At 41.7% G+C, this 27,960-nt stretch overlaps 1 protein-coding gene across 1 annotated transcript; it reads left to right on the top strand.

Moving 5' to 3' along the window:
- Nucleotides 1-3,054: 3,054 nt before the first annotated feature.
- On the top strand, nt 3,055-24,274 carry nuak1b (NUAK family, SNF1-like kinase, 1b). Its single transcript, XM_017484848.3, has 7 exons — nt 3,055-4,348; nt 10,813-10,933; nt 14,206-14,357; nt 16,750-16,815; nt 17,658-17,777; nt 19,626-19,758; nt 19,899-24,274. The coding sequence occupies exons 1-7, from the start codon at nt 4,097-4,099 to the stop codon at nt 20,945-20,947; spliced, it is 1,893 nt and encodes a 630-aa protein (XP_017340337.1). The 5' UTR covers nt 3,055-4,096; the 3' UTR covers nt 20,948-24,274.
- The last annotated feature ends 3,686 nt before the right edge of the window (nt 24,275-27,960 follow it).

Below are 27,960 nucleotides of genomic sequence, written 5' to 3'. Positions count from 1 at the left end.
CATACTCGCAGAAAACAAACCGATAACCATAAAGATGCCCTGGAGAGTTACCCATAATGCAGAATGATATTAGATAATGGTAACAATACAGCAAAGGTCAGCACACCTGGATGAGAATACAGAGGAAGGAGAGTTTGTTTGTAGAGATATAAATAGAGATCTGAGTCATCAGGCAGCTTAATCCTTCCTTGAAAGTTGTATCTTTTGGTCTTATTCTTGTTGAGTGCTCTCGCGTTCTCTCTCTCTCTCTCTCTCTCTCTCTCTCTGCATAGTTCTGTGTTGGAGTGGTTCACTTTCACTGGCTCTCTTTGTGTGCAAACGCTGCTAACAATCTTGAAATGATTGCAGTCAGCCGTCTGTGCCAAATGTCTGCAGGGGATCAGATACATGAATAAAATATCTTCAAAGAAATCTTTGTTCAAGTAGAAAATGAGAGCTTCAAATTTCACTGGGAAGACTGCTGAATAGGAATGGTTCACAGACTTCTACGTTCATGACATGTGTTGCATAAAGTGTTTTTCCATACATACAACTCTTGGTTACACATTAAGGGAGATGGGAAGTTCATTTGTGGTGTATGAAGAACGTATGAGCGGTGTCGGACATACCAGTTGTTACTGCATTCTGCTCTGGCACTTGCTTGTAAACCCATTACAACAATAATCATGATAGCTTCACGTAACATGTAACATAAATTGCACATAAGATTTTAACTTTGCCATCTGAAATCTTTGATTCTAAAATCATCCCTAGAACCATGTGTAGTTTTTAATGATAGTCTTCCAAAAGGCCTAGGGTGAGTGCTGTTTCTAATTTGGTTCTAGCAAATAGCTGCGGAGTTAACTTTATGACTAAATTACAACTCCTCGATGTCCTTTAGTGAGTGCACTCCTGGACGTCCTTCCGTGAGTGTAGAATTGGCAGGGAATGACTGACTGTTGCATTTTCATTACGTTTGACTCTTGTATTTTAGACCAGAGTGCATATAAGGCCAAGCTTTGACTGCGATGCAAATCTTGGACACACACACACACACACACACACACACACACACACACACACACAGAGTTACTATTTCAGCAGCTTACGTTCCACTGACCCACTGCAGACCAAAGCACCACATGTCCCAGATTCCTGAAACTTCTTAGATCAAACAGACTCAAACTTCCTCTCGTCCAATCAGTTGGGACATGCAGTGTATCTAAATCAAACAGACTCAAACAAAGGAAAACAAATCTGATCTGGAGCGACAAACTTAGCTTGGGTAAGTTTTCAGCATGTCTGAGTGCATTTGTGATGCAGTGTGTGTGTGTGTGTGTGTGTGTGTGTGTGTGTGTGTGTGTGTGTGTGTGTGTTTTGGGATCAAGCTTCACTGTGGCCATATCGGAACGCAAGCTTGAGTAGAGCCAATGAAAACTCCAAAGACCAGCATTCAGCTTTAAGTCTGCCTTTTAGTTTTCACAGTGAAGTACACTTTTGATGAATGATTTATCAGAGTACAGGATACAGAAGTGTGTGTTAACAGATGCGAGCAATAACACGAGTATCCATTTGGTCAAGAGGGCCCAGCTGCAACAGATTCCATACATTGTGGATAGTTTACAAGAAGCTTTTAAGATTTTTGACTAAAGAGCCAATTTGAGGTAGAAAGAACATTTTATACACTACTGTATATGGCCATAGCTATATGGACACCTGACCACCACACCCATACGTGGTTCTTCCCCAAACTTCTGCCACAAAGTTACATTTACAATTTCCCTTCACTGGAACTAAGAGACCCAAACCAGCATGACAGTGTCCCTGTGCTCAAAGTGAGCTCCATGAAGACATCATTTGCCAAGGTTGGAGTGAAGGATCTCGAGTGTCCTGCACAGAGCCCTGACCTCAACCCCACTGAACACCTTTGGGATGAACTGGAACACTGACTGCACTCCAGACCTCCCCACTAATGCTCTTGTAACTGGATGAACACAAATCCCCACAGCCATGCTCCCAAATCTAGTGGAAAACCTTCCCAGAAGAGTGGAGGTTATTATAACAGGAATCTAATGCCTGTGGTTTGGTTTTAAAATGGGATGTTCAACAAGCACATGTTATGGTCATGGTCAGGAGTCCACATACTTTTGGCCATATAGTGTATTTTGCATACTACTCTTAAAAAATGTTCCTGATAACACCTTAACAATCATTTTGCTTTGTTCTTCTGGAACAAATCCTGAACAAACCCTCTACAATCCTGAAAGATTGTAGGGAGAATTCGGAGGGTCTAGTATAGTGTATAGTGGAGGATCTAGTATAGAAGCCTAGTATAGTGTAGGTGCTCCATTTAGATCCTAGATGCTAGAAAGATTCTACTAAATAAATAAATAAAATAAAATAAAATAAGGGTGGAACGGTGGCTTAGTGGTTAGCACGCTTGCCTCGCACCTCCAGGGTTTGGGGTTTGAGATCCCGCCTTCTGTCCAGTGTGCATAGAGTTTGCATGCTCTCCCTGTGCTTCGGCGGTTTCCTCCAGGTACTCTGGTTTCCTCCCCCAGTACAAAGACATGCATTGTAGGCTGACTGGCGTCTATAAATTGTCCGGAGTATGTGTGATTGTGCCTTGCGATGGGTTGTCACCATGTCCATGGGGGTGTCCCCCGCCTTGTGCCCCGAACTCCCTGGAATAAGACATCTCCCGCATGTAGGTTAGGTTTGGAAAATGGATGGATGGATGGATGGATAAATAAATTAATAAAGCTTAGTCAAACAATGCTACCTTATCGACGGTCACAGGATCCATGCATTGTGGGTAAACAAAGAACCTTGTTAAAGTTGAAGATTTGTGATTGAAGAACAAAACTGAGGTGGTTCTCAGTGTGGTTCTAAGCGTTAATTATGCAAAGCGTTCTTGCAGCCTGTTGTTGCGTTATTACGGACGTTATTAGTTTCTTGTGTTCGTCGCGTGAGAGAGGGAAGAGCGTCCAAAACCCTACAGAGGGCCGGAGTGGACCACAAAAGGCACGAGCGATGACTCCGCCTCTCCGGCTCTTTCCTTTTTTCTCCCTTTCTTATTCCTGCCTGTAATTCGGGAGGAGAGCAGACAGAGATACAGGGCGACGGAGGAGAGCTACATCATGGCCATGTTGAAGAGGGCGCAGCTGTACGAAAGCGCCAGCAGCCGCGCGCGTCTCACCTCGACGTGGTCACTGAGCGCCGCACGCGCCGCAGCCGGAAGCCAGACGAGCGACGCCGAGGCGCGCGAGCCGCCGACAGAATGAGGCTCCTCCGCACGCGGACCGCCGAGCTCGGCGCTGCTCTCACGGCAAGCAGTCACGCTTTAGGTGTTAGGTTTTTTTTTTATCTATCCTTTTTTTTTTTTTTTTTTTTTTTTTTTTTTCGGTTAATTCCAGCAATATCAGTTGTAGGCTATGCGGTAAACAAAGAAATACCGGTTGGAGGCCATGGTCAGATACCGAGAACGGAAAGTGACGCGTTTGTAGGCTGAGAATAGGTGAAATAACATTACTTAGGCGAATTGCGTCGCTTTTTTTTTTTTTTTTTTATTATTATTTTTTATGTAGCTAGTGAATTAAATGCCTAGCAGCAAGTGTACTATAAATAGGACAGTCGCCTATCTGTAGCTACCTTTAGGGACAATTAGCGTCCACAATTCTTAATTCATAGACTTATTAGTGTTCATATTAAAATGCCTGATATCATGCACGTGAGATGGCAGTTTACACGCATAACCTCCCCATCATCCTCTTTTTTTAGCTCCTTTTGTCGGTGCTCGACCCTTTTTTAGGCTAAGGAATAGATATTAGATAGGTAGGTAGAATACACAACATGAGGGATCACTAGAGATCCTTGTAATCACTGACACTCATCATTATTTTAGATGTCAACATATAGCATAATATAACATATCATATCATAACATAACATTAATATAGGCTACAAGCAGACGAGACGAGAGCGTCGTTGTCTATCGTTTATTTATTTATTTATTTATTGATATATCTTGGCTATAAATTGGGCGTATTATCCTATGATTGATACTTCGAAGTATTAGAGGTAGTAGAGTAAACATTAATCAAAGCAGGAAGTGTTGATGTCCTGCGTGGACATGGATGTTAGCCGGCCAGAAGGTGAGGCGCTGCTCCAGGACTCACCGGGGAAACCGGGAGCCGATGAGCCGCTCGCTGCTTCACCTCAGTCGGGCGCGGAGAGCCAGCGCAGCTCGGGGGTGAAGAAACACCACCACAAACACAACCTGAAACACCGCTACGAGCTGCTGGAGACGCTGGGCAGAGGCACGTACGGCAAAGTGAAGAAGGCCATCGAGAGACATTCAGGGAGGGTGGTGAGTATTTCTTTATCATCATCATTATTATTATTATTATTATTATTATTATTATTATTATTATTATTATTATTATATTATTTCAAGTTTAAGTGATTTACCTGCTCTGACCTGAGGCAGGTGAGTGATTTACACCAGAACCATCAGTCTGGGCCAATCCCATAGCAACCTGAGCACTATATATAAATAGTAACCTACAGCACCTTACTTATATGCTCCAATACTAGCCTATTTTATTATAAGCTTCAGTTATAAGTTATTAAGTATAGCCATCTCATCTAATCTCATCTTAGTGAAAGTTGGCCGGGAAAGAAAAAAAAAAAAAAAACCCAGCACAGCAATTAATTTAACGAGAACAGCTGGTAAAATGAAGCACTGCCCCCCCCCGCCCTTAAATGCTGTCAGCGCGCATGCGCAGTGTGTAACCGGGGTTGCGGGCACGCGCTCGGCCAGCTGTTTCTCAATCCTAACGGCGCGTGATGTGCGTTGCTTAAAATGTGTCCCTGTTCTAGTCTTTGAGGTAGCATTTGAAAAGGTTGGTTACAACCTGGTTCAGATGACAAGGTCATCTTAAATAAGGTAGTCAGGACATGCTTGAATAATAATAACAATAATAATCTAATAATGCATGCAGAATAAATACCTTCAGTGTTCTTCAGAATTGTAAGTGTACATTCACGTTTATATATATTAAGCAACATGTACCTTGTGTGTTAACACAGTTTGGTCGTTTGCAAATACAGTGGCTGTTTGGCCATCTGATCAGTAGTGGGAATGAGTAACGAAAGCACACAAGGGGTATAGTTTTGTCATTCCATGATTTCTTGCACACATGTCAGTGCTTGGTCCTGTGTTTCATGATGACTCTGATCATTAATTTTATGGTGGGAAGGTCAAGCTCACAGTCATAGTGAATCAATCCATGTATGATAGAGATCTACTGAGATAAAGACAGTAATAAAACTGAGAAAGATAACAGCTTGTTGCTAGGTGGCGTGTCAAAATTACAGGGCAAACAGTAAACAAAGCCATGCAGCTCTTTCTTAATCCAACACTTTTATTTCATTAACAAAAGTCTAGTCTTTTGCTCTGGGTGGGTAAATGTGTTTGAAAGCATCCTGTTTCCTGGCAGCACAGATCACTGATATGGCATGTTATGACGCTAGAGCAATCGCATCTCCCCTGGGAGCCCTTTACGCTGTTATGAATGTGTAGCTTGTGTACTCGGTTTCTTTAATGACTCGCACAGAACGAGGTCTGCTTTTACCTCATCCACCAAACCAAACACACACAGCATAGCGTACACCCAGGTATGCTGGTCCCAGTGCCAGGAGCTTGTGTCTGGTGAATGACTGTTGGGTCATAAAGCTAAATATAAACCAGAGCTTTGGAGAGAGGTATATACAAACACATCATTCTCTGTCCTGTTAGCAAGAGTTGTTGTGTTACAGAATGAGAAAAAAAGGGTATGACACCTCGAAATACAATCCTACCTCCCCATCTAACGCATTTCTTCCACTTTCACTTTTAGCCAAACGTGGTGTCAGATATGATTTTTTTTTTTATCTACATAACATCATGTTCTCATTCTGCTGTCTAAGGATACACCCCCCAAAAACAGACGTTTATTGTTCCTGTGTGTGAGTATGTGTCAGTCTGACCAGACCAGGAGTTATTTGTTTAACAGATACAGTCTTACGTTCCTGTGTTATCTCTCTAAGGAACTGACGTTTCCTTCAAGAGCCACAATCTGTATCAGCGGGAGCTCAGGGTTTAAGAGTTCCACATCTATGCCATGAGGGTTATCACTTCTAGGACTCCATAGCTTCCACTCTTCTCTACTGTTGTGTTTTTAACCATGAGAATATGTCTATGTAATATATATATATATATATATATATATATATATATATATATATATATATAAATCTCTTCATAACTTTCATTTGATCAAGATGTGGAATCAGGAGGGGTTTTTCCATTCAAACCACTGAGAGATGTTAGTAGGCATGTTGACAACATTTATTGTTGGCTATAAATTTTCTACTCTGTTGCTTTGTGTCCCTTTAAAATTGAGTGGTAATTGACTGACAGGATCTCTGTACTTCTGTGTAAATTTACATCACTGTGCTGTTTATTGGTACACAGGTGAGATTTGAGTATGATTTACATGGTCTGTGTGTGTGTGTGTGTGTGTGTGTGTGTGTGTGTGTGTGCCCTTTAAAAGACTGGGAAAAGGTTATGGTGACAGCATGACTGAAGACAGATAGTGGCAAGTGAAAGGCCATCTTACACAGGAAATGAAAATGCCATGGAAAATGAATATCTTATGGAGAGCTTAAGCAGGAAAAGACCTTGGAATTCCATTAATACTGATTTAGGAACAGTATCTCCTCTCAAATCTGTATTTCAACCATTCAAACACTATGAGATCTGATAGCAAAGCTTATTAAGTTCTAATAACAGCTCATAGGATTATCCACTAGGTGTGATTAGACAGTTAACCAGTAGGAGTGTGACAATACACAAATTCAAATTCGATATGAGTTCAATTATGAGACAGCAAAAATAAGCATCACCTCAATATGTTTATTAGGTTTCCACTCAGGAGAAACTTCCAGCTCCTGCTGATGAATGTATGAGCTAGTATGCTTGCATGCTAGCGTATCGTCTCTTGAAAAACGTAGTGAGCTGAAGTGAAACACAGGCTTTTAAAATCGAGATGAACACGGTGGTCATACTTTTCAGAGGATTTTTCGCAGATAATGAAGTTACACTATTTCACACAGGTCCCAGAAGTAGCAGCAGGACTGGTGTCTGTCTGGTGTCCATTCCTGGTCTCAAAGCTTTGATGTTTTATTTGGATTTCTTAGTGGATTGACGACAGACATAACAGAACCCAAATGATTTTTTTATTGTAATTTTTGGCAGGGGGGTATGGGCATGTCTAGGAACCTAGCCCTTATGTTTGTAGGTAATATGACATTAACATTAACCGCTGTACTAAGAGCTGGCATTGCTTTAACTTGGTTCTTGAATTGGAGAGGATTTCCAAATGGATTGAATACAAATGTTTTAATGTCAGCTAGTCAGAGGCATTAAAGTAGAGGCAGGCCTTTATATCAGTTAGTTACTAAACAGGAGGTAGAGTTATTTTCAGTGGATCGGATCCAGATGTTTTTGACGTAAGACCGTTAGGGTGAGGACTACAGCTCTTTTAGAGTACAAAAAGGTTCATATTTTGAAGGGGTTCTGCAGTCCGAAGGCTGTCCACACTGGGCCCCTCTGGAGTCTTTACATTCCTGCACTATTATTGTGGGGCTGGCAGAAGGTACATACCTGAGGTCTAGATGAACTTTATGAGATAATGGAAAACAGTTTGCTGTGGCTTACCAATAAAAACCCAAGGATTTCAACTAAGCGTGCAGTGAATTGGCCCCATTTATGTATTTATTTATACCACTTTATTCCACGTAATCAAGTTTTGAGCCATTCCGGTTGGGTTTCCTTATAGGGCTGTGCTGCATAATTTACCTTCAGCTCTGAATAGCATGTGGTTTTTGTTTCGCAGTAAAAAGCAGGGCTTCGGTGCACTGGGCTCCTCCTCTGGCAAAGAGTACAGTTGTCTGACTTCTTATCCTATCATTAGACTCGAAGAAATGATTCATTAGGCAGACCTTTAGTGAAGATGAATGGGCAAGACTTATACTATGTTATTAAGTTCATGTTGCACCGTAGTAATGTCATGGTGTCATGTTTGTTTCAACTTACTAGGTCGAACGCCGAGTGATCTGGTAAGTTTGCTGGGACATACGAGGAGATATCGTTCATAAACAGGGATCTGGACTTTAACTGCTCAGTTTTTTCCCCCAAAAGATTTTTAGATTAAATCATTGCTTTAGTCCATTCAATCACTTCCAATTGTCCAGTTGTGTTTGTGTATTAGGCAACGTAAAATCCGTTTCTTGAAGTAAGAGACAAGTCAGTTGCAAAGCACTTTATTGGGTACACAACTCATATCGGGTGTTCGTTCTCCTTAATAAACACTTTAATTCCACTTTACAGTGTTGTCAACTCTATAAATGTCATGAAGCACATGGGTGTGAGTGCGTTTGCCAGCAAATCCTTTGGCAGCATTTCCTTTTCCGTTGCATATCACTCCTGTCAGCACAGTATCTCCCTTCTGCATTGTTCTAAAATTAAATTCTGAGTAGTGAATACAAGTAGAGCAGAGACATTTACTTTAAAGGAGATGGTAGAACAGTGAATACAGTTGTGCAAAGACACCCGCCTTTCCATGTAAGCCATAGATGCCAGGAGGACTAGAACACATCCAGGCCCGCAAGTGAATGGCAAGACTTTGCAACGACTGGTCGGAATAGCGATGGACAGAAATAACAAACCGGTGATATAGCACCTGGAAATGAAAATTATCACTGAGGCACAGCAGTATATGAGCTGCATTCCTCACCCTGTCCTCCCCAACATACAATCAGTAATGTCACGTGTTTCTGTAACATAGGAACCTTCTCTAAGGAATCCTCACATCGTATTTGATGAAGAATTATGGCAGAATGATTAGTCGAGGGCCAAAGCATATAAGATCATTACACAGTGGTGCAGAAATGGAGCCTTACTCCCTTCCAGGGTCAACAGGCTATTCACATACTATAACCATTACATTGCGCTATCTATATTCATTTGAAGGATTACACTCTAACACAGGAAAATCTCTCGTTCACCATGTGGAAACATGCAAATGTTAGGGAGCCTGTATGCTCCCTTTTCTTTGAAACATGTGGATCTGTTCTCTGCAGTGCAACCCGATCCATCTATTAGAGGGGAAAGCTGTCTCGGGTCCCAAGTCTCAGTGAGAAAGCATTGCCCAATCCTCACCGCCCACACGAGCAGAGTAAAGACACAGCGAGGGCCTCCATTACTGCACCACGGCCTGTGCTCTTTTCCAACCTGCAAGCCTTCATTTTCTCCAAGGAGGCTTGAAAATGACACACTGAATGAAATGGCAGGGTTTGAAGTACAGGGCCTCATTTTTAGGTCGGTGGTTGTTGGATCAGGCCCTTTCCTTGCTCTCTGAAGTTCAGTTAAGGTCAGAAAGGGTGGTCTGATTTTCTTGCTCTGTTTGTTTGTTAAAGTTTTCACATGTAGTCATGTAGTGTAGTTAGACTGCTGCCATTTATTTAACATTATACCATGCCCAAGGGAAATACTTCTTTCTGATTAGCTGACATTTCTTCATATTGGGAGAACTCTAAAGTAGCTCCAGTTACCCTCAAATAAAATGAATTGCACTTTCCTGCTCTAACTGACAACAAAAATAAATGCGAGAACAATAAATGACACATTTGAATAAACAAAGAAATGCATTTTTGTAAGAAAAGAATCAATTTGTTGAAGAAAACAGTACTCCACTTCGTTGTCTGGTGCTCCTCGTCTTGAACTCCTCTGTTCATTTCTGATCATTACCATGCCTCGATGTCGTAATGTCAAAAAAATGATGCATGAAAAGTGGCTTCTGTCATATAACGTGTACTCCTGAGTGGCATAACAGAAAAGCGTTCACCCGAATCCTGACGATGCCCCGGCCATTCGTGGCTGGGAATCACGGAAGCAAAATTTGCCATGCTCTTTGGGTGAGAGGGATGGCGTACTCTCTCTAGTAGCCAATGGGTGCCTGTGAGCTCATGTACAGTATGAGGGCAGATAGCACCCTTTCCTCCCAGTGATGCAGCATCCCTGCATCCCAAATGGCATACTATCAGTACTTAATAGCATCCAAGATTATAATTAGTATGTCAAATCGTAGCATGTTGAAATGACTGTCCCAGAGGTACCAGGACGGTCTACTCTTTCTGGTCGATTTTTGAAGCGTGCATCCGTGGACACTTTTCCAGCTCATATTGCCCATGAGTCCTTGCGCAAGGGCGGAGGAGTTTTGTGACAGGTTTGCTTTTTCGCTGAATTCAAGAATGCATTTTAGAGAGGTGTAAATGACACGTGTTAAAATAAATCAAGGGAATGATGAATCGAACTATATCGTATCAATTATATAAGGAATAACGAATGAAGAAAAGCTGAAATGCAACGAGGAGTTTGTTTGGGGTGACTATGTTCTCTTCCGTTACACGACAGACATGTTATCCCAGTACAGTACTTGCATACTCTTTCACTACACACTCAAAAGTATGTACTACTTCTTCACAAAAAGAGTACACACTTTTAGTACGTAGTATAAGTCGGCGAATTGGAACACAGGGCATGTGTCAGCCACATCCTCCAAGTTTGGTAGGGGAGTTTTTGAGAGTTAGTTAGTAGGTGGGAATTAATAAGGGGAGAAAATGCAGTGGAAGAAAATCTGTTTTGGTTTTGTAAACTTTAATGCTTGATGACTAAATTATATGAATTTTGCGATGTCTTAAAGGCGTTAATCCATTTTATTGTTACAGGTTGCTATTAAGTCTATTAAGAAGGAAAAAATCAAGGATGAGCAGGACATGGTGCATATCCGTCGGGAGATTGAGATCATGTCGTCCCTACGCCACCCCCACATCATTTCCATATATGAAGGTTTGTCTTCTCTTCAAATCCATACACCAATCCATGCTTGACTATGCATTTTTCAAACTTTATTGTTCAAATGACATTTTTTTCTTTCGTTCAGTTCAGTGTTCAAATGACTTTGATCTATCTGCCCATTTGTGTGTGTGTGCTGTGTTGCCTGTGCGATGATGGAAAGTTTCACAGTGAAGATGTTACTCTTAGATCTTCACTGTTAGATCTGTTATCAATCATCTGTTTGTCTGTGTGTGCTTTTGGAAACACAAGATGTGTTGTGTGTGTGTGTGTGTGTGTGTGTGTGTGTGTGTGTGTGTGTGTGTGTGTGTGTGTGTAAGCAAATATCTGATTGTGTGTGCATGCACTGGAGTGGGGTGTCTGTGGGCATCTTTCCACGCATATAAGGGGTCTCCTCCAGTCCGCTTGATCTTGAGGCCAGACATCTGCTGGTGGTTTCTGTGTTAGCAGCTGGGAAGCAGACTCTCTGGGAACGAGAGGGATCTCGGATCTCTTGGCGTCTCCGTCTCTCCGTCATGCACTGACGCATCTCTGCTTCTTTGCTGTGAATTAAACATTGTTTCAATAAATAACTAATAACCTCCTTAGTACTAATAATAAATGACCTGTCCCGGGTTGCACAGTACGCTTTCTTTTTTAGCGCATTAATATATACATTCTGAAGCCAGATGGGTCTTTGGGTGGGTCTCATTTAACAACAAACATCTGAGTGACTGAGTGAATAATAGCCCTCAGGCTATTCTACATGTGTGGAGCATGATTCATGGTCTGAATTCCATGTACCTGATTTCTAGGGGAATATTTCTTCCATGTCTTTCTGTGAGATATATATATATATATATATATAATGTGTGTGTATAACTTTTTTTTTGCAGTGTTAATCCTATGTTTCTGTGCCACGTTGGGCTTGGCACACACTGCACTAGCTAACTGTCGCAATTCTTTTTTCACACAGTCTACAAATAATAAACACAGAAACTGTGTTTATTAAGTGGTGAGTGTCTGATGAGAAGTGATATTCGCCTCAGCTTAGTGTTATAACTCAGCCCGTGTTGTGGTTGGCTCGTCTCAGAGTGTCTGAGATGATGATTAGGAGAAAACACCCATCCAAATGAGCCCCTGGAGTCAGGCAGCTAATGTCTGTGTGTACGCTGTTTTGTCTGCCATTACCACTTCAACAGTTTTTAATATCGACTGCACGGTTTCTGGTGTATCTCGTTAAATTGTGTTTACTGTTGTGGGTTGGCTTCCTACCAAAACAGCACCGAAATGTATAGGAAGAGAAATATATTTTCGGCAACACCCTTGTCAACCATTAATTGCACGTGTGAGGCAAGCTGATCCAGATGTGAACATAAAAAACAAACCCAAAACAACCCAGATAATCTCATTTACAATGTCTCACCAGCTAAATGTCACACTTCTTCTTGCTCCCATTCCAGTCTCTACAGTAGGGTTTCACTGTTTTTAAATCGTAAAAAGAAAAGCAAACGCAGCACAATGTCAAACCCAGAAGCTGATGCTACTTGGTGTCACAGCACTGTCAATATACACACATGTGTGGTGCTAATTATAACGGCCTTGCTGCCCAGGCCTGGATAGTGTGTGTAATTGAATGATGGAGTCTGAAAGGAGTGAGCGGTTCACGAACAATACACAGTAATTGCAGCGTTGTAAGCAAAGCTACTAAACAAAGACGCAGAGTGATTGGCGAGTGGAGCCCAACGATATGTCACTGCCCAAGGTTATGTAATCTGCCTAATTATTCCCTGTAGGATGAGAGAGAAATGGGAAAAGGGGTCAGAGGTCACAGCTAATGAACACAACCATGAACTGAAAGAGCCAAAAGGTCATGGGCCTTGAATGTCCCAAGGCACAAAGACTCTGTCCCAGTGGAGCTCTAGAAGATGATTTAAGCACAGGTCAGAATCAGGGAAGAACAGAAGAGCATTTAAAGGGATTTCAGAGATTGAATCATGGTTTCTGGTCCCTGTAGGACTGAGGTGTTGGGAATAAGGTGGACGTTTAATTGCAGGTTTCATTATCCCTGCACTTCAGTGGGGTAATTATAGCAACACACCCACACCCATAACATAAAACATGCTTATGTCAGGCAGAGATAGCATCAAGCCCCTGAACTCATACTCGTATGTCTTAGGCAAATAAAAATCCCATTCTAAGAATTATAGTAAGCATTACTCATAGACAATTTTCAGTACTATGTAACTTATTGATATTCTGATCAAATTCTTTGCTAATGTGAATCTCCACATTTTACGGTGTTTAAATAAATGTGTCCCCCATTGTTTTAAATATGTAACTGCCATACGCTCCTGAGACTCTTGCCATTCAAGTATCATTAGCCACAAAACCATGATGATGAAATAGGTCAGAAAGGACTCCTTAGCTATTTTAAAACATCTCTGTTTTGACTTTGAATAATGGCTCCCTGTCAATGTGCAAACGGTCATCAGAACCTATCAGCTGCCTGCTACTTTCCACAACAGTGTGATAAGTGCATGATTTATAGCAATGGAACAGTGGCACGGTGTTGGCTCCTGCCCTCTCAGCATTCTCTTCCTCTTCTCTTTTGTTTTCCTGTTACACAATTCCCAGAAGGTCTGGTGCTCCACCTTCCTGCCTTGCAGTTGAAGGCCACAGAAAAGTGAGGCAGAGCGAGCTGATGCATCCCAGCACACGGCCTGCCTGGCCTCATGTCAGGGTGGGGTGTGCTTTAAAAGGAGAATTGGGAATTTGAAGCTTTGACAGAAACAACCGCTTTCTCCTCCAGACAGTGTGGTGCAGTGTTTCGTTCTAATTTGCTGTGTTAGTTGTCGTTACACCACAGCTGAGCCCCATGCTCATTAGCGGTTTAAGTCATGACCCTATGAACTCTGCAGTCTGCCCAGTCAAAAATATTTACTTTATCGTTTCTTTTTCTTCTTTCCCCCACTATATTTAAAAATGTCCGAGAGGGGCGTGTTATTTTTCCTTCGTGATTCAGCGTCCGTGAAACTTAACAGGAAATTTTGTATTTTTGACCACAGGATATTCTTTGAAGATTGTTGTCTCTGAGACTGTGTCTTTCTTCATGTGAACGTTGGCCAAATATTATGCACCATATCCTTATTACATGACATGCTGTGCATTTGAGGAAATACACAGTAGATAATAGATATCCTTTTATTTATGCTGCAGGCACATAATTCTGTGTGGATTTGTTTTTACTGAGTTACCTTACAGTCTGCTTTGAATTATGGTTGCAGTATTTGAGAATAAGGACAAGATTGTGATCGTGATGGAGTATGCCAGTAAGGGGGAGTTGTATGACTACATCAGCGAGCGTCGGCGACTTACGGAAAGAGAGACACGCCACTTCTTCAGGCAGATCGTGTCTGCGGTGCACTACTGCCATAAGGTATTGTATATGCCTCCTTCTTTCCCCTCCTTTTTCCTGATCTCTCTGTCAGGCCTTTGTTCAGGGCAACACATTCAATTCAATTCAATTTCAATTCAGTTTTATTTGTATTGCGCTTTTAACAATGGACATTGTCACAAAGCAGCTTTGCAGAAATATATCAATTTAGGATATTATTTGGATCAATTTTTATCAATTTGTAAATTTATCCCTAATGAGCGAGCCAGAGGTGACAGTGGCAAGGAAAAACTCCCTGAGACGACATAAGGAAGAAATCTTGAGAAGAACCAGACTCATATAGTGCGATTATAAATAATTCCCTCCTATAACTGTGTACTACATGATCAAAAAGTGCAACTGTGAAAACAGGACATTCATTCTAGTTTTCACGAAGTCTGTTTTGTTGACGTTACCAGCTTCATGCACGCATGCATGCATCAACACACGGACAGTTATTTAACAAAGCCCAGCGCGTAATTACATCAGTTGTGTACATGTTGTCTTTCGCCTCTACTTGTTCAGGAGTTCTCCGAAGACAGAATGATTGCTAACAGCTTTGCATCCTTAGCCATGAATTCAGGTTTGTTTAAAGGGGTCATATGATGCTATTTTAAAAGTTCATTATTTTGTTTATTGGGTGTAATAGAACAGTTTAACGTGCTTTATTGTTCAAAAAACACATTATTTTTCACACACTGCAGTACCTCTATTCCCAGTCTGTCTGAAACGCTCCGACTGAGTTCCGGTTTCTCCAAAACCCCCTCCTTTCAAAAAGCCCAGAGTGCTCTGATTGGCCAGCTGACCCATTGTGCTGTGATTGGCCGAAAACCTATAGTGTGTGTCGGAAATGTAACTTACCGCTTACCATAATCACGAGCTTCGGCTTCCAAGGCTTCTAAAGCAGTTATAAGCACAGTTAATAATGTTGTAGGTTTTACCGTATCAGTCCGAGCCCGAGTCAGATTCTGAAAACGCGGATGATCGAGCAGATCACTCGGAACCAACTTTACGAGCACGACTTGAGCAGAACGTTTCACAGCGGTATGTTTTCATTTTGTAACTCTCTTACCTTTCAGCTACGATGTTATAATGGTTTAATTCGTCTCCTTCACTGTAACAACTTTACGTCCTGAAGTTACAACATAAAATACAGTTTTAAAAAATGTAATTAATTAAAAATGTAAAACATTACGGCGGCATTATGCCGATATTTCAAACTGTGACGTAGACGTGTGCGGAAGTAAGATCTGGACTTGGATCGAGGTGTTTTTAGGCAGGTCTGGAGCAGTGTTCTCTGTTAGACAAAATAAATCCCTTTGTAGGAGACTATGAGCTTTGTAACGTTGCAGATCTTATACGTGCACAGAACAGGTACATTACACGCTAAAGGGTAAGGAAAGCATTAAAAAGCATCATATGATCCCTTTAAAGGAATAAGCTAGTACATTATGTCCATTTTGAATGGCTTGCCTAAAGGAAGAGATCATCGAGTGGGCCACACATATTGCACATTCTGCCTGGAACCAGGCTCAGAAATCGTTCACCTTTTGTTTTTCTGTCCAGTCTTTCAGTGCTTCCCTCCATGGCCTGGATCCCCTGCTGTGTTCCATTTAGAGACAGCTCCCAAAAGACACATCACTGTGGGCTGGCCTGTTGACTGTAAGCTGGCTTGCAGTACAGGATTTCATTTCCCCCTTCTGTGGAAACCCGTAGATGACCCGTGGTGACCAGGATGCGAATGAGTCATCGTCACTCCAGGCAGTAGGACATGTGTAGTGTCATGTAGGCTTGGCACAGACGACATAGGAGGTGGCATTCTTTACATGTTGCCCCATCTGCTCCATTCAAATGCTTGCTGAACATGTGTTCCCTTTTCAAGCCAGTCAAGCCAGCTATGGCTGCATTACCAACGAACTCTACTGCGACTGAACTCGTGTCCCTAATCTTGAACGGCTGTGCTTCAGGCAGTGCTTCCCACATGTTAGTTGCAGCTTTAAAGGAAACACTAATGACACAGTCGGGTTTGATTCAGAGCTGGTGTGAGAACATAACTCGGTGTAGTCCATAATTACAGGCGTGTGTTTATGGCGCAGATGTTAGTCGGTCCATCTCAATATGTTGCCTATGACCTCAGTAGATATAATGGTGCGGTGTTGTCTGAGGAGGTTGTCATATTTATTTAGGTACATTCTTTAGTTGTTAGAGCATCAACTAATCGTTCACTATGATTGTATGCACGACTATGAACGTAATTGGTGCAATCTCAGCTGTTAACATCTGTTGCTGCTGCAATGCACTTATATGTAGATGGCATAGGATCGTTTGGGGAAATGCACCAGAAAAAAAAGAACAGAATAAAAAGTGACATAGATAATGCTTTTTTCTTTTACAGAATGGTGTAGTGCACAGGGATTTGAAACTGGAAAATGTGCTACTGGATGAGAACTGTAATATAAAGGTAAGAGACATTGACTACGTTTACATGGACAGCAGTGATCTAATTATTGACCTTATTCTGAGTAAGACAATATTGTGTCATTACGTCCCCACGTCATGCCGTCCGACGTTCCCTCCAGAATTTCACGTATTGTCATACAATTCTTCTTCGTTATGGTACCGTATACAGTTTTGGGGTATTTATTTTTTAATTTTACGAAAGCTTCAAGTGCAGTTAATTATTAGTCATGCTGTACGTGCAAATAAACGACTGCTTGAAGCCTTGGGGTGCGTCCCAAACCACGTACTTATCTACTCTATAGTAGCTCAGATACATGTATTTCGCCTACTATATAGAAGGTAAGTATGCGGTTGGGGATGCAATCGTGCTCTCTTGTTTGCCGTCAAACGGTTGAGCGCTGCCGTGTGTGTACGTGTCCTGTCACAAAATGTGGCGAAAACTCCCACACGATGTTAATAGTGTGATTAAGGTGTGTACATGTCTGTAACGCACTTCAAAAATGTGACTAAAATAGGAATACTCCACATGTCTTAGTTTGATTTGTGTTTACTTCGAGTATGACTTTAGTTGGATTAAGGTCATCAATAATCGCTGTTTACATACTAGTTTCTTAATCAGAGTATCGTCTTAATTGGGTTAATACCGGATTATGGTTATCCATTTAAACGTACTGATTGATCGATGCTGAGTTCAAGGACTTTCTAATACTACAGAATTTGCTATTAAGTGAAATACGAAACCAGCCATTAAACACTATCTGCTGACAGGCATGTATTACTGTTTTGTATCTAGTGCTATAGCACTACCAGTAATATATTTATCCTGATCTTGTATCTGAACAGATTGCAGATTTTGGCTTGTCCAACCTGTACCATAAGGACAAACTTTTGCAGACATTTTGTGGTAGCCCGCTGTACGCATCACCAGAGATCGTCAATGGAAGACCTTATCGTGGCCCTGAGGTAGAACATCTACTTTTACAAAAACTGCACTACTCAACCTATAATGGTGGCTGTAATAGTTCATTTCTTTGCACTGTGTAAAACAAACCCACTACATTTCTGGATCATTAGTAATGGAGGAATCCCAAGGTTTAAATCTCATGTTAGTTGTAAATCACTGGAAAGAGCATCAGTAACATCTTTCCTGCATTATTCCAACCCAAACCATGGGCAATGGTGGCCCAGAAGTTAAGGTTCTGTGCTAGTGAAGATTGTGAATTTAAATCCCAGGAATGCCAGGGAAACTTTCTTTGCCCATGTGTAAGATGGTTGGGTCACCAACCCTCTTCCTTGATATCTACCTTCCTGCAGGTTTCATCTCCAACCAAAATTTAACACACCTGTTTTAGTTGATCAAGAACTTCTTAAGGGAATCATAAGATGGTGAGGTGGGCTGATTATGGTTGGAGCTACAGTCTTCAGGAAGGTAGATCTCCAGGAGCAGGGTTGGTGACCACTGCTTTATCACTTAGCCTATTTGAAGGTCACTTTAAAAGTAGGAGCCATTAATGACTTTAAATGTAACATGGGTTTGACCCTGGTTCTAGGATCACCCATTGACTTTTAATAGTGGTGGAAAATTTACAGCACACTCTCATAACCTTTGTGGTTGTTTTTGCATTAGCATGGGATGCAATCTCAGAGAGCCGATCTAGGATCCTTGTTATACTTCTAGATGAGAATGCTGGTCTGAAAAGAGCACAAGTTGGAAATGCTTAGTGAGCAAGTCTTTGAAGTTTTTATGATTGCTATTGCTTGGATACGTCCTCGCAAAAGCATTCAAATGAGTTCCACAGCGGCGGGGGAAAATGGTATTTCCAAGTATATTTTCTCTCTCTCTCTCTCTCTCCATCTCTCGTTATTTCCTCCTGACTCTTTTTTTTTTTTTTTTTTTTTGGTAGGTGCTTTCTACCTCATTTGCAAAGTATTTGTTAGGCGTTTCCAAAATGTAGCAGTTAAATGATCTTTAGCAAGTGCAGCTCATATTTTTAGACCCAAAAGCAGAGGCTTTCAATTTGCTATAATTTGCAGCAATCTTCTTACGGTTTTGATTGTAATCAAAATTACAGTACCCTTATGGGAAAAGCCACAAATTACAGGCAGTAAGGAGAATAAATAGCAATGGCTCACACAATGGCTGTGTCACTCTGTTATGATCAGAATCTCTGCGGACTCCGCCAGGAAGGCCTTGAGCAAAACAGTTTGTGAGGAAGTCCAATCAGTCAAGACTTGCTATCTGATTTCCTGTGGCCTGACACCCGTGCAGTGCGCGTCAAGCTGTTTAGAGGTGGTTTGTAACAGTAACAGTGCCAGTGCCTATCAGGCTTCTCAAGGGCATTCAATATCAGACCTGCTTCCTTAAGTCCCCAAAGTTTTCAGACACCCTTTCCTGCTCCCAGCACTATAGCTATAGCCCCTATGTAAGCATTTTTATGTGTCCAGTGTAGTTTTGGACGACCAAAAAGCAAGAGAATATGGGTGATAGCTTTTAGTGCCCCTATTTGAGCAACGCTCAAATTTACCACACACTGACGCAGTCTGATTATCTGGAGTGTTATGTATAATCTATGACCATGACCAAAGCAGTAAAGCCTGAACACAGTGTTTTGATGGATGTGATACTAAGCAGAGTCCTTTTAGTTGCCATGGCAACAGGTTGATTTTCCTAATCATGTGTGCATGGCTAGTGCTTATGGGACTTGTTATCTCAAGAGTGCCTCGCCTTAAGCACTGTGGAATGTGGCTTTCTTCAGCCTCTTGGGACTTATTCTTCTGAGTTGGCAGATATCAGTGTTATCTCCCTTGCAGGTGGATAGCTGGGCGCTTGGAGTGCTGCTCTATACTCTGGTTTATGGTACGATGCCATTTGATGGGGGAGACCACAAGAACCTCATCCGCCAAATCAGCAATGGTGAATACAAAGAACCGACCCAGTCGTCAGGTACAGGCTATCCTTTAAGAGATCTTTTGACTCTGTTAAAACCTAGAGAGATTATTTGAGATTCCAGGGTTATTCCCGGATTTAACACAACATTGTTGTAGATGCTTTAGATTTTCTGACCTGTTTATACGCTTCTCCAGATGCTCGTGGTCTGATCCGCTGGATGCTGATGGTGAATCCTGAGCGGCGCGCTACAGTGGAGGACATTGCCAATCACTGGTGGGTCAACTGGGGTTGGAAGAACAGTGTGTGTGACTGCGAGAGCCAACGTGACACAGGGTCCCCCATGTTGGCTCGCCTAATCGACTGGCAGAGCCGCACTGAGCCGCGAGTGCCCAAAGGAGCCCGGTCTGAACCACTTCCACTCATCCGTCAACGGCCTAAGAAGAGCAAGAAGGAGAATGATGGAGGGATGCCCCACTGTGATGAGGACGACAGCCTAGGCTTGAAGCGACCAAAGGGAATACTTAAAACTCGGCCTTCTGAAGAGCAGCGCTCACCCAGCCTGGAGGACATTGAGCTGATGCCTGCCATTGAAGGTGCAGAAAAAGAGGAGGGGTCTTCAGCTGACCAAGAGGAAGAGGAGCCTACGTTCACAGGAGGACTTCTGGCCAAGATGGCCCCTGTTCTCCCAAAGAAGGGCATCCTGAAAAACAAGCAACAACGGGAATCAGGGTACTACTCTTCACCAGAGCGCAGCGAGTCCTTTGACCTGCTAAGCAGCAGCAGTATCACACCCCTTGGTGCCAGCTCACCACCCAAACGCACAGTGGGGAGGAAGGGCATTCTGAAGCGCAATGGAAAGTACTCCACCTACAGTGCCACACCTTCTGTGGCTGCCCTTGGAGAGACTCCATCTGGTGATTCAGGTTTATGGCGTAGCCAGAGCCGGCCATCCAGCATTGTGGGGGAAGACAGCAGCGTCCTGACCAACAGCTCCTTCAGTGGGGCAGAGTGGCCCCAAATCGGCCCAAGGCCCAACATCCGAGGCTGTGCGTCAGCTGAGAATATACTCCAGCTGGCCAACTTTAAAGGGTTACAGGCAGCTCCAGCCCTGCATGTAGGGAAGTTTGGTCGAGGGGCTCACGGCTCACCTGGGGACAACAGCAGCTTCTCCCTGCTGGGAGACCTGGATGATGTAACACAGGTATACCAGCAAGCCCTGGACATCAGCAGCAACCTGGTGTAGAGAGAGAGAAATGGGGAGAGGGTGCTCTAGAGAGAAGTCTGAGAGAATGTATGTGGAGGTGTTTGTTTTGTGTATCTCTGACGACCAGTTGCAGTGCTGGGATAATCTGATAGAAAGGCTTGCATGGATTGAATCGAGGGAGTTATACACTGCCAAACACACACCATGTAAGACTTGAGATTTGTGAAGTAAGAAAATTGATTGTTAGCCCTCTAGTGCCCTTGACCCTCATGAGTTCAAATGTTTACATGTTAAGCAAAAAGTGAGTTAAAATCACACATAGACACCCTACAGCGGGAGGCTCGAATCAAAATAATCAAAATAAAGAGCCGAGCTATGTTTACAAAAGCACCTTAACTCACACAGAGCACATGTTGTGATCTTTACTTCCTATGAAAAAGAAAAAGAAAACCAGGGTCTTGCTCAAAATGAACTGTCAGTGTCATTTATTTATTAATATTTTGCATAGATTTAACGATACAGAACTGGTGTGGTCTGACTGTACTGGAAGAACTTCATCTCTCCTTAAACTCAAATGGAACTGACATATATAATGGCTATGTTGTTTAATTAGTTATTAGAAAGAACAATTACCTGCCTACATAAGGCACGAGGTCTCATGTACATGACAGACTCTTACAGGTCTTATATCCAGTCACATATTTATGAGAATATGTAAGAAGTGCCTTTTTAATTGATATGAAATTATGTATGTCATTTCCTTAAGGTGGAGAGAGATGCCAGGTGGAGCCATCACCAGATGTGCTTGTTAACATGTTGAACGTTGAGCGACCCAGGACCTTAGAGCACAAAGCCTTTTCATATTAACCGGCTATCGCAATACCTCACTATTAGCTTAAGCAATCAGGCACGTTTGGTCGTTTTGAAGATTATTTTCAGATGTTACTTAATTACGGTGGAGGCAGGCAGCTTTTAAAGCTCCTTACCCAATGCAACCTCTCTAAAGCCATCACGCAGTGACCTTATTTCTGTTCAGTCTGCTGCATTTATCTTGGTTTTTGTCCTCAAAGACATCCTTTAAAAAACTCATGTGCCTGAAGGAGTCTAAGAAGAGAACTAGTGTATCGAGTTCCTCTCTGGGTTCGCGAATACAAATTCTCATTTTATGCTGAAATGGATGGTTTGGACATTTCCATTGTTCCCCCCCCCCCCCCCCCCCCCCCTGGAAACCTGTAGTCACTGTGTGTTTATATCTAGTGCAGTTATGCTTCATTGACTAATACAGAGCTACTGTTCGCCAATAATCTTTGTGTCATTCAGCATGATGAGGTAAATATATTTATTTCAAAACAATGTTCCTGCTTTTGGATCCAATTCCAAAAAAAAAAAAAAACTCCTTGCCATGGCATGTTTGTACTGGAACTTGTCCTAGCTATCAGGATAAAGAGATTTAATACACATTTAAACGAGTAGAGCTGTTGCTCAGTGATCAGTGCGAGCGTTTACATTCGTTTAGCCTTAATGTAGTTCTGTCTAGTTTGCTATAGATGGTAGGTGAGTGTGGATGTTGAGTGAGAGAGATAGAGTAATGTGTTCATAGTGGTAGGTACATGAAAAATGTCGAGCCTTTTCCAGTAAGTAGGTTTTATGATTGATTTACTGGAAATGGAAGTGGAAGGATGACTGCAAGTGTTGAAGTAGCATGACGAGATAAGTAGAAATGAAGAAAGTGAGTGGATAGGGATTACATTTTACTCATGGTGGGATGAGATCTAAACGATCGAAGGGAAAGAATCTTTTAAACACGCCTGTGTTATCGTACATGGATGTTAGTGTTCAACTGAGCGTTTCTTGTTTGTTCAGCTCCAATAAACGTCCAGCATCGTTGAGTTGCAACAGTACAGCTGAATATGATGAATTCCCAAATCACTGCAGGAAGTGCACATATAATAACAACAACAACAAACAACAAACTGACCAAACATCTGTAGGACATATGAAGGCATTTTGTGCAGCAGAGGTCCTGGGTACTGAGAGAAATGAGACACCCTTTGTGTATCGTATTGTATTGCATTTTAATATTGCATCGTATTGTCAACTGGATTCACAGTGAAGGAATTATACTATGTTAGTATTTTGTTTAATTATATTTCAGTTTTTGATTCTCCAAAATATTGAACCTTTATTATTTTTATTTTATTTTATTTTAATGGCAGAAACTTGGATGCGGCTAGGTTTGACTGATTCGACTAGGGCTAACCTAAGCCCATCTCCTCTGGGTTCATGTTAAACCTAACATGAACCCATTTAATGTAATCCATACATTAAATAAAAATCGCTTCAGTGAAATACAGCGTTAGATGAGCATTCACACTTTGACGCCTACGCAGTGGTTTAGTGGACAGGTCTAACTTTTGACTAGGCCCTTTCAGCAGCACTTCAATTCACAGTAGTTTTCCCAAATTTTCCAGAATGCTCCTATCTGAAACATCTGAAGTGGTCTTATGCTGCACTGAGATGTAGGCTTATTTGCGCTTTTCACTGCTGAAATTCCTGGACATGACTCTAGACACTATAAATCACCCCAAAGTGCCACAGTGCCATTCTAGTATGTACGTACACAATCCACCACAAAGTTCCGCCACAAAGTTATACCAAAAAAAAAAAAAGGAAGGAAAGATATCAAGCTATGCATTAGTCGATGAGCCGCAAACATGCTTTCTGCCAAACTGGAATTAACTGGTGCATATCTGTTAGTTAGCAGAAAGTCTACTTATAGGAAAACTTGACTGGATATTGTTATTGACAACAAGAAGATGGTATTATTATGTTATTTAAGTATTATTTTTGTTACAATTCATTACTGTTGTTGGCTAAAGCCACAATAATCATTTTTTCATTTTATTGATTTGAATACCTGGACTGCCAAGGTGTTTTTTTTTTTGTTGTTGTTTTGTTTTTTTAAGTTTCAGTGCCTTTGCTATCTTTTATGATAATTTTTTTAATTATTATTTTTTTTAATAAGAGTAATTATAGCAATTGTGTTTTTATACTCTATTTATTTTGGTAGTGAATCCATTTTTTGCTTGATGTAACGCCACTCCATGCCTTGTGTGAGACTGTGTGGGTGTTTATATATGAAGAGACGCGATGACCTGGAAGGACGGGGAGGAAAAGGAGGACGAGAGGGAGTGAGAGGGTGTGGAATGCAGTTATTTCATGCTGGGGTTATTTCTTGTTTGTTTAAAGAGCTGATGAGGCCTGTATTTATCTGTGAAAGCTGAAGTTGAGTGGTCATCATCTGTATGGCAAAACCAAGCCACTGTAAAAAATCAACTCAGTTAATAAACGGATCATTTCAAAGTAGCTTGTGTTATGTGTCAAGTCTTTCTTACATGTCTTCTCATCTTCATTTGTGTATCAACATTTATTATAACTTCAAATGAAGCAGATTTCAAAGAACTATATGGAGGAGATTTGAAAGACTCAATGGATCATATATGTCTGCTTTGAAGAAATATAAAACATAAGCATATATGTATATAAAGGGAAAACTGTAATTGCCAATGTCTGAGAGGAGAAAATACATAAAAGATACAAACAATGAAAAATCTTTAAAAAAAATTTGTGTGTGAGGAAAATGCTATAAAGTCAAAGCTTTTCTTCAAGAACACATTTCTTTCCATGGAGCAAGAACGCCACAGAAAATAGGTCTTTAAGTGCCATATAGAAGAGAAGGGAAAAGGATCAGGCCACTAGTGGAAGGAGGAGTCGGTAGAAGAGGGAGATGGCGGCCTTGGCTGACTTTAATTCAATCCACGTTTCCAGCAGCGGGAGGAGGAGAACTGGGCTCAGTCTGCGAGTCTCTGGAGGCCGGTGCGGAGGAGCAGGAGAACACTTCTGGCTCGTGCAGCGCGAGTGTAGAGACACTGTGCCAGAGAGTCCAGCAGGCCTGGCTGAGGTCTCGTGTTAGCAAAGCTGCTCCCTAAACAGCATAATGACCTTCTAACTCTGGACTGAGAGGCTGCATTTAGTCTGGCTGATGTAAGGTCAAATTTATTGTGCCTATAAACCTGTCTCGTGCAGCTCTGTGTTAATGAAACTGATCTGGAACTGAACAGGCCCTTGTGAATATGAAGCATAACATTAAATTGCAGGGAAATCGAACCCTTCAGGACCACATTTCCCAGCTGTTAACTATGTACGAGCAGAGTCAGATTGCTCATGACTAAAGCACTTTCTGATTCAGTCTGGCAGTTTCTACACCCTTGTGGCCGAATGATAAGGAGTTTCAGTTCACTCAGGCGTTGCCTTCTTTTGGATGTGAGTCAGGGATCACACGGGGGAATTAATATGTGCTAACAAGAGGGAGAAGGAGAAGAATTGCCACTTACTCTAACAAGCCAAAATTCGAGTCAGTTCACAAAAAGCAGCTTTTTTATATATATGTAATTAAAACGAGACATGGCTTAAAGGCTTAAATTCTTTGATCCTGATCTTCACATTTGACAAAGAATTGACCTGAACTTGAACCATTTTCTTCCTTTCACAAACCTCGCTTCCTGCTGAGCGCTCCGGCGAAACGCAGCAGCTGAACCTATAACTCTTTAGTAGTATGCTGCTGTGGTAAAACACCACATTAAGCACGAAGTGTTCACAATTGGGCCACAGATCTCTCACTCGCCACCTCGTCCTCTGCTCCACCTCCTCCTCTTCATTATTATTATTTTTTTTCAGAAAGATATTAAAGTCTGCTCTCAGTACATCACTGGACGCTTCCTTTAACTCGAAGCAAGACATGAAAAGAAGCCTCATTATTTCAGGAGATCACACATAAAGGCCAGCGGGCCAAGTTTATGAAAAGTGGAGAAAGACCTCAGGAGCCTATGAGGAGTGAACAAGCTGTCATGGTTCAACATTCCCACAACTCCACCCTAAACCAGATATGACAAGAGAGGGCAAAATAAGGAAATAGGAACAAATGTGATGGTGCTGAGGCAGTAGTGGATTTAGAGAGAGGGGCCTTTGTGGAGACTCAGCTGAAAGTGTGTATTAGTTGCTGTAAGAGACAGCATGAGGTGGGATATTTAGTACAGACGAAAGCGAAAGTTGATCAGGCTGCCTTGGGCAGTAAAAATAAATATTGGGACGAGCATACAGTGCTGCGTGTATGTGTGTGTGTGTGTGTGAATGTCTGCAAAAGATTGATGCATGTGTTCGTGTGAGCCAAACCACTCAAAAAAAAAAAAAAAAAAAAAAGGTCACACATCCAAAATCCAATTGAGCTTCATGTTTTATGCTGGGCTGCGATAACATTGTGTATGGCGAGGGAATCAAATCACGTCTCCTCTTTGGTTTTGGCCTTCGTGCTTGCTTCCTTTTTTTCTCTCTTTTCTTCTTTCTTGATTTTGTACTGCTTTCTCTCCCTTTCTCCTCGTCTCTATTTTTAGCCATCCGCCCTGCTATTCTGGAATTTGTTGCTGACTGGCTGCTGTTGGACGTCTGGGCAGCAATCCTGTCAGGAATGTCTGGCTTCCTCTCAAAACCACTATAGAGGCCCGTGAGGGAGTGAGGCAGCAAGAGAGAGAAAGAGAGAGAGAGAGAGAGAGAGAGAGAGAGAGAGAGAGAGAGAGAGAGAGACTTAGCCTGGGGAGGGAGAAGAGGAGAAGAGAAAGTGCAGATACTGTATGTCTGCTTTTCAGTTGTTCACAGCAGTATGTGTATTTAGTTGCTTTGATTATATTAGTAAATGTGTATTGACTATACATGAGTATGTGTAAGTGCGTGCGTGTGGTTGAGGAATCCTTTCTCTTGTGCGTGTGGTCTATTTTAAAGAAAATAATCAGGGGTAATCTCATTCTTTTCCTGGATCAACTGAACAGCTTCAAAGAAAAGCTTTGAGTGAAAGTCAAACACAGCCAGACCTCCTGCTGTCTATGACACTACATACCGTACAGTGGAGAGTTATAATAAAACACTATAGTACATGCCATGTAGATATTTTAATCTTTTACCAATTGATTGATTTGTTGAACTCTTTGGCTGCAGGGCTTTTTAAAATGAGAATAGACCTTCATCATGGAAGACCATTTCCTTCACGTTGAAATGTATATTGATGTGCGATAAGCATCATAACAGAAAGAGTTCAAATATTAAGCACATCATGTCAATAATACTTAACTATTATCTTTTGCATTGTTCTTTGTGTGGAATATTTGTTAAATAAAGATCAGATATGACCTCATTTTGAAGAAAGCACCTTTTAAAACGAACGTGCACACAAGTTGACCCTTAAATCTGCCTCTGAAAGAGCAATTGTGAAAATAACCTCCACATGAAACTATTGCAGTTGCACTGGGCTTTTGAGCATTTGTGGTTAACCTACTTTCCCCGCTCTCTCATCATCTGTATGTTTTGGCCAAGACTGATAGGGCTGCTCTTGTGAATATGTGTGTCTCCTTCCCCTCTTCACGAATTCCAACAGTTCATTATACATGTTTTAAGTTTTGAAGACAGCAGTCTGCATTGCTTTAGCTGTTTGTCATGGTATGTTGAGACCAAAAATCTCTTGGCAGGATCATCGCCCTTGAGGAAGATTAACCTGCAGCCTACGTCTCCTCAGCCAGTAAAGGAAATAAATTCACTCTATAGTCTAAGGTGATAAGCAGCCAGATTGGAACATCCAGTTCCCATATAGCACAGTTAGCGAACAGATTTACTCTGTTGTACTCTACTGTACTTCATGCTTCTGGCTGAGAAAAAAAAGCTAAATCACTGTACACGCCACGTCCGCTTTATTAGACACACCTGTACACATTTACATTCATGAGGTTATCCGAGTAGACAATCAGGTTGCAGCAGCGCAAAAGAGACAGGTCAAGAGCATCAATGAAGGTTCACATCACACATCAGAATGAGAAAAAAAAAGTAATCTCACACACTGTGGCATGATTGTTTGTGCCAGAGAGGTTGGTTTGAGTATTTCAGAAACACAACAGTTTCTAGAGTGAAACAGAATGGTGCAAAAAACTAAAAACAATCAAAAACAATCT

This window comes from Ictalurus punctatus, chromosome 14 (assembly GCF_001660625.3).
Source record: "Ictalurus punctatus breed USDA103 chromosome 14, Coco_2.0, whole genome shotgun sequence".
NCBI lineage: Eukaryota > Metazoa > Chordata > Actinopteri > Siluriformes > Ictaluridae > Ictalurus > Ictalurus punctatus.
The sequence above is the reverse complement of the archived record's forward strand: the minus strand, read 5'-3'. Positions and strand labels throughout refer to the sequence as shown.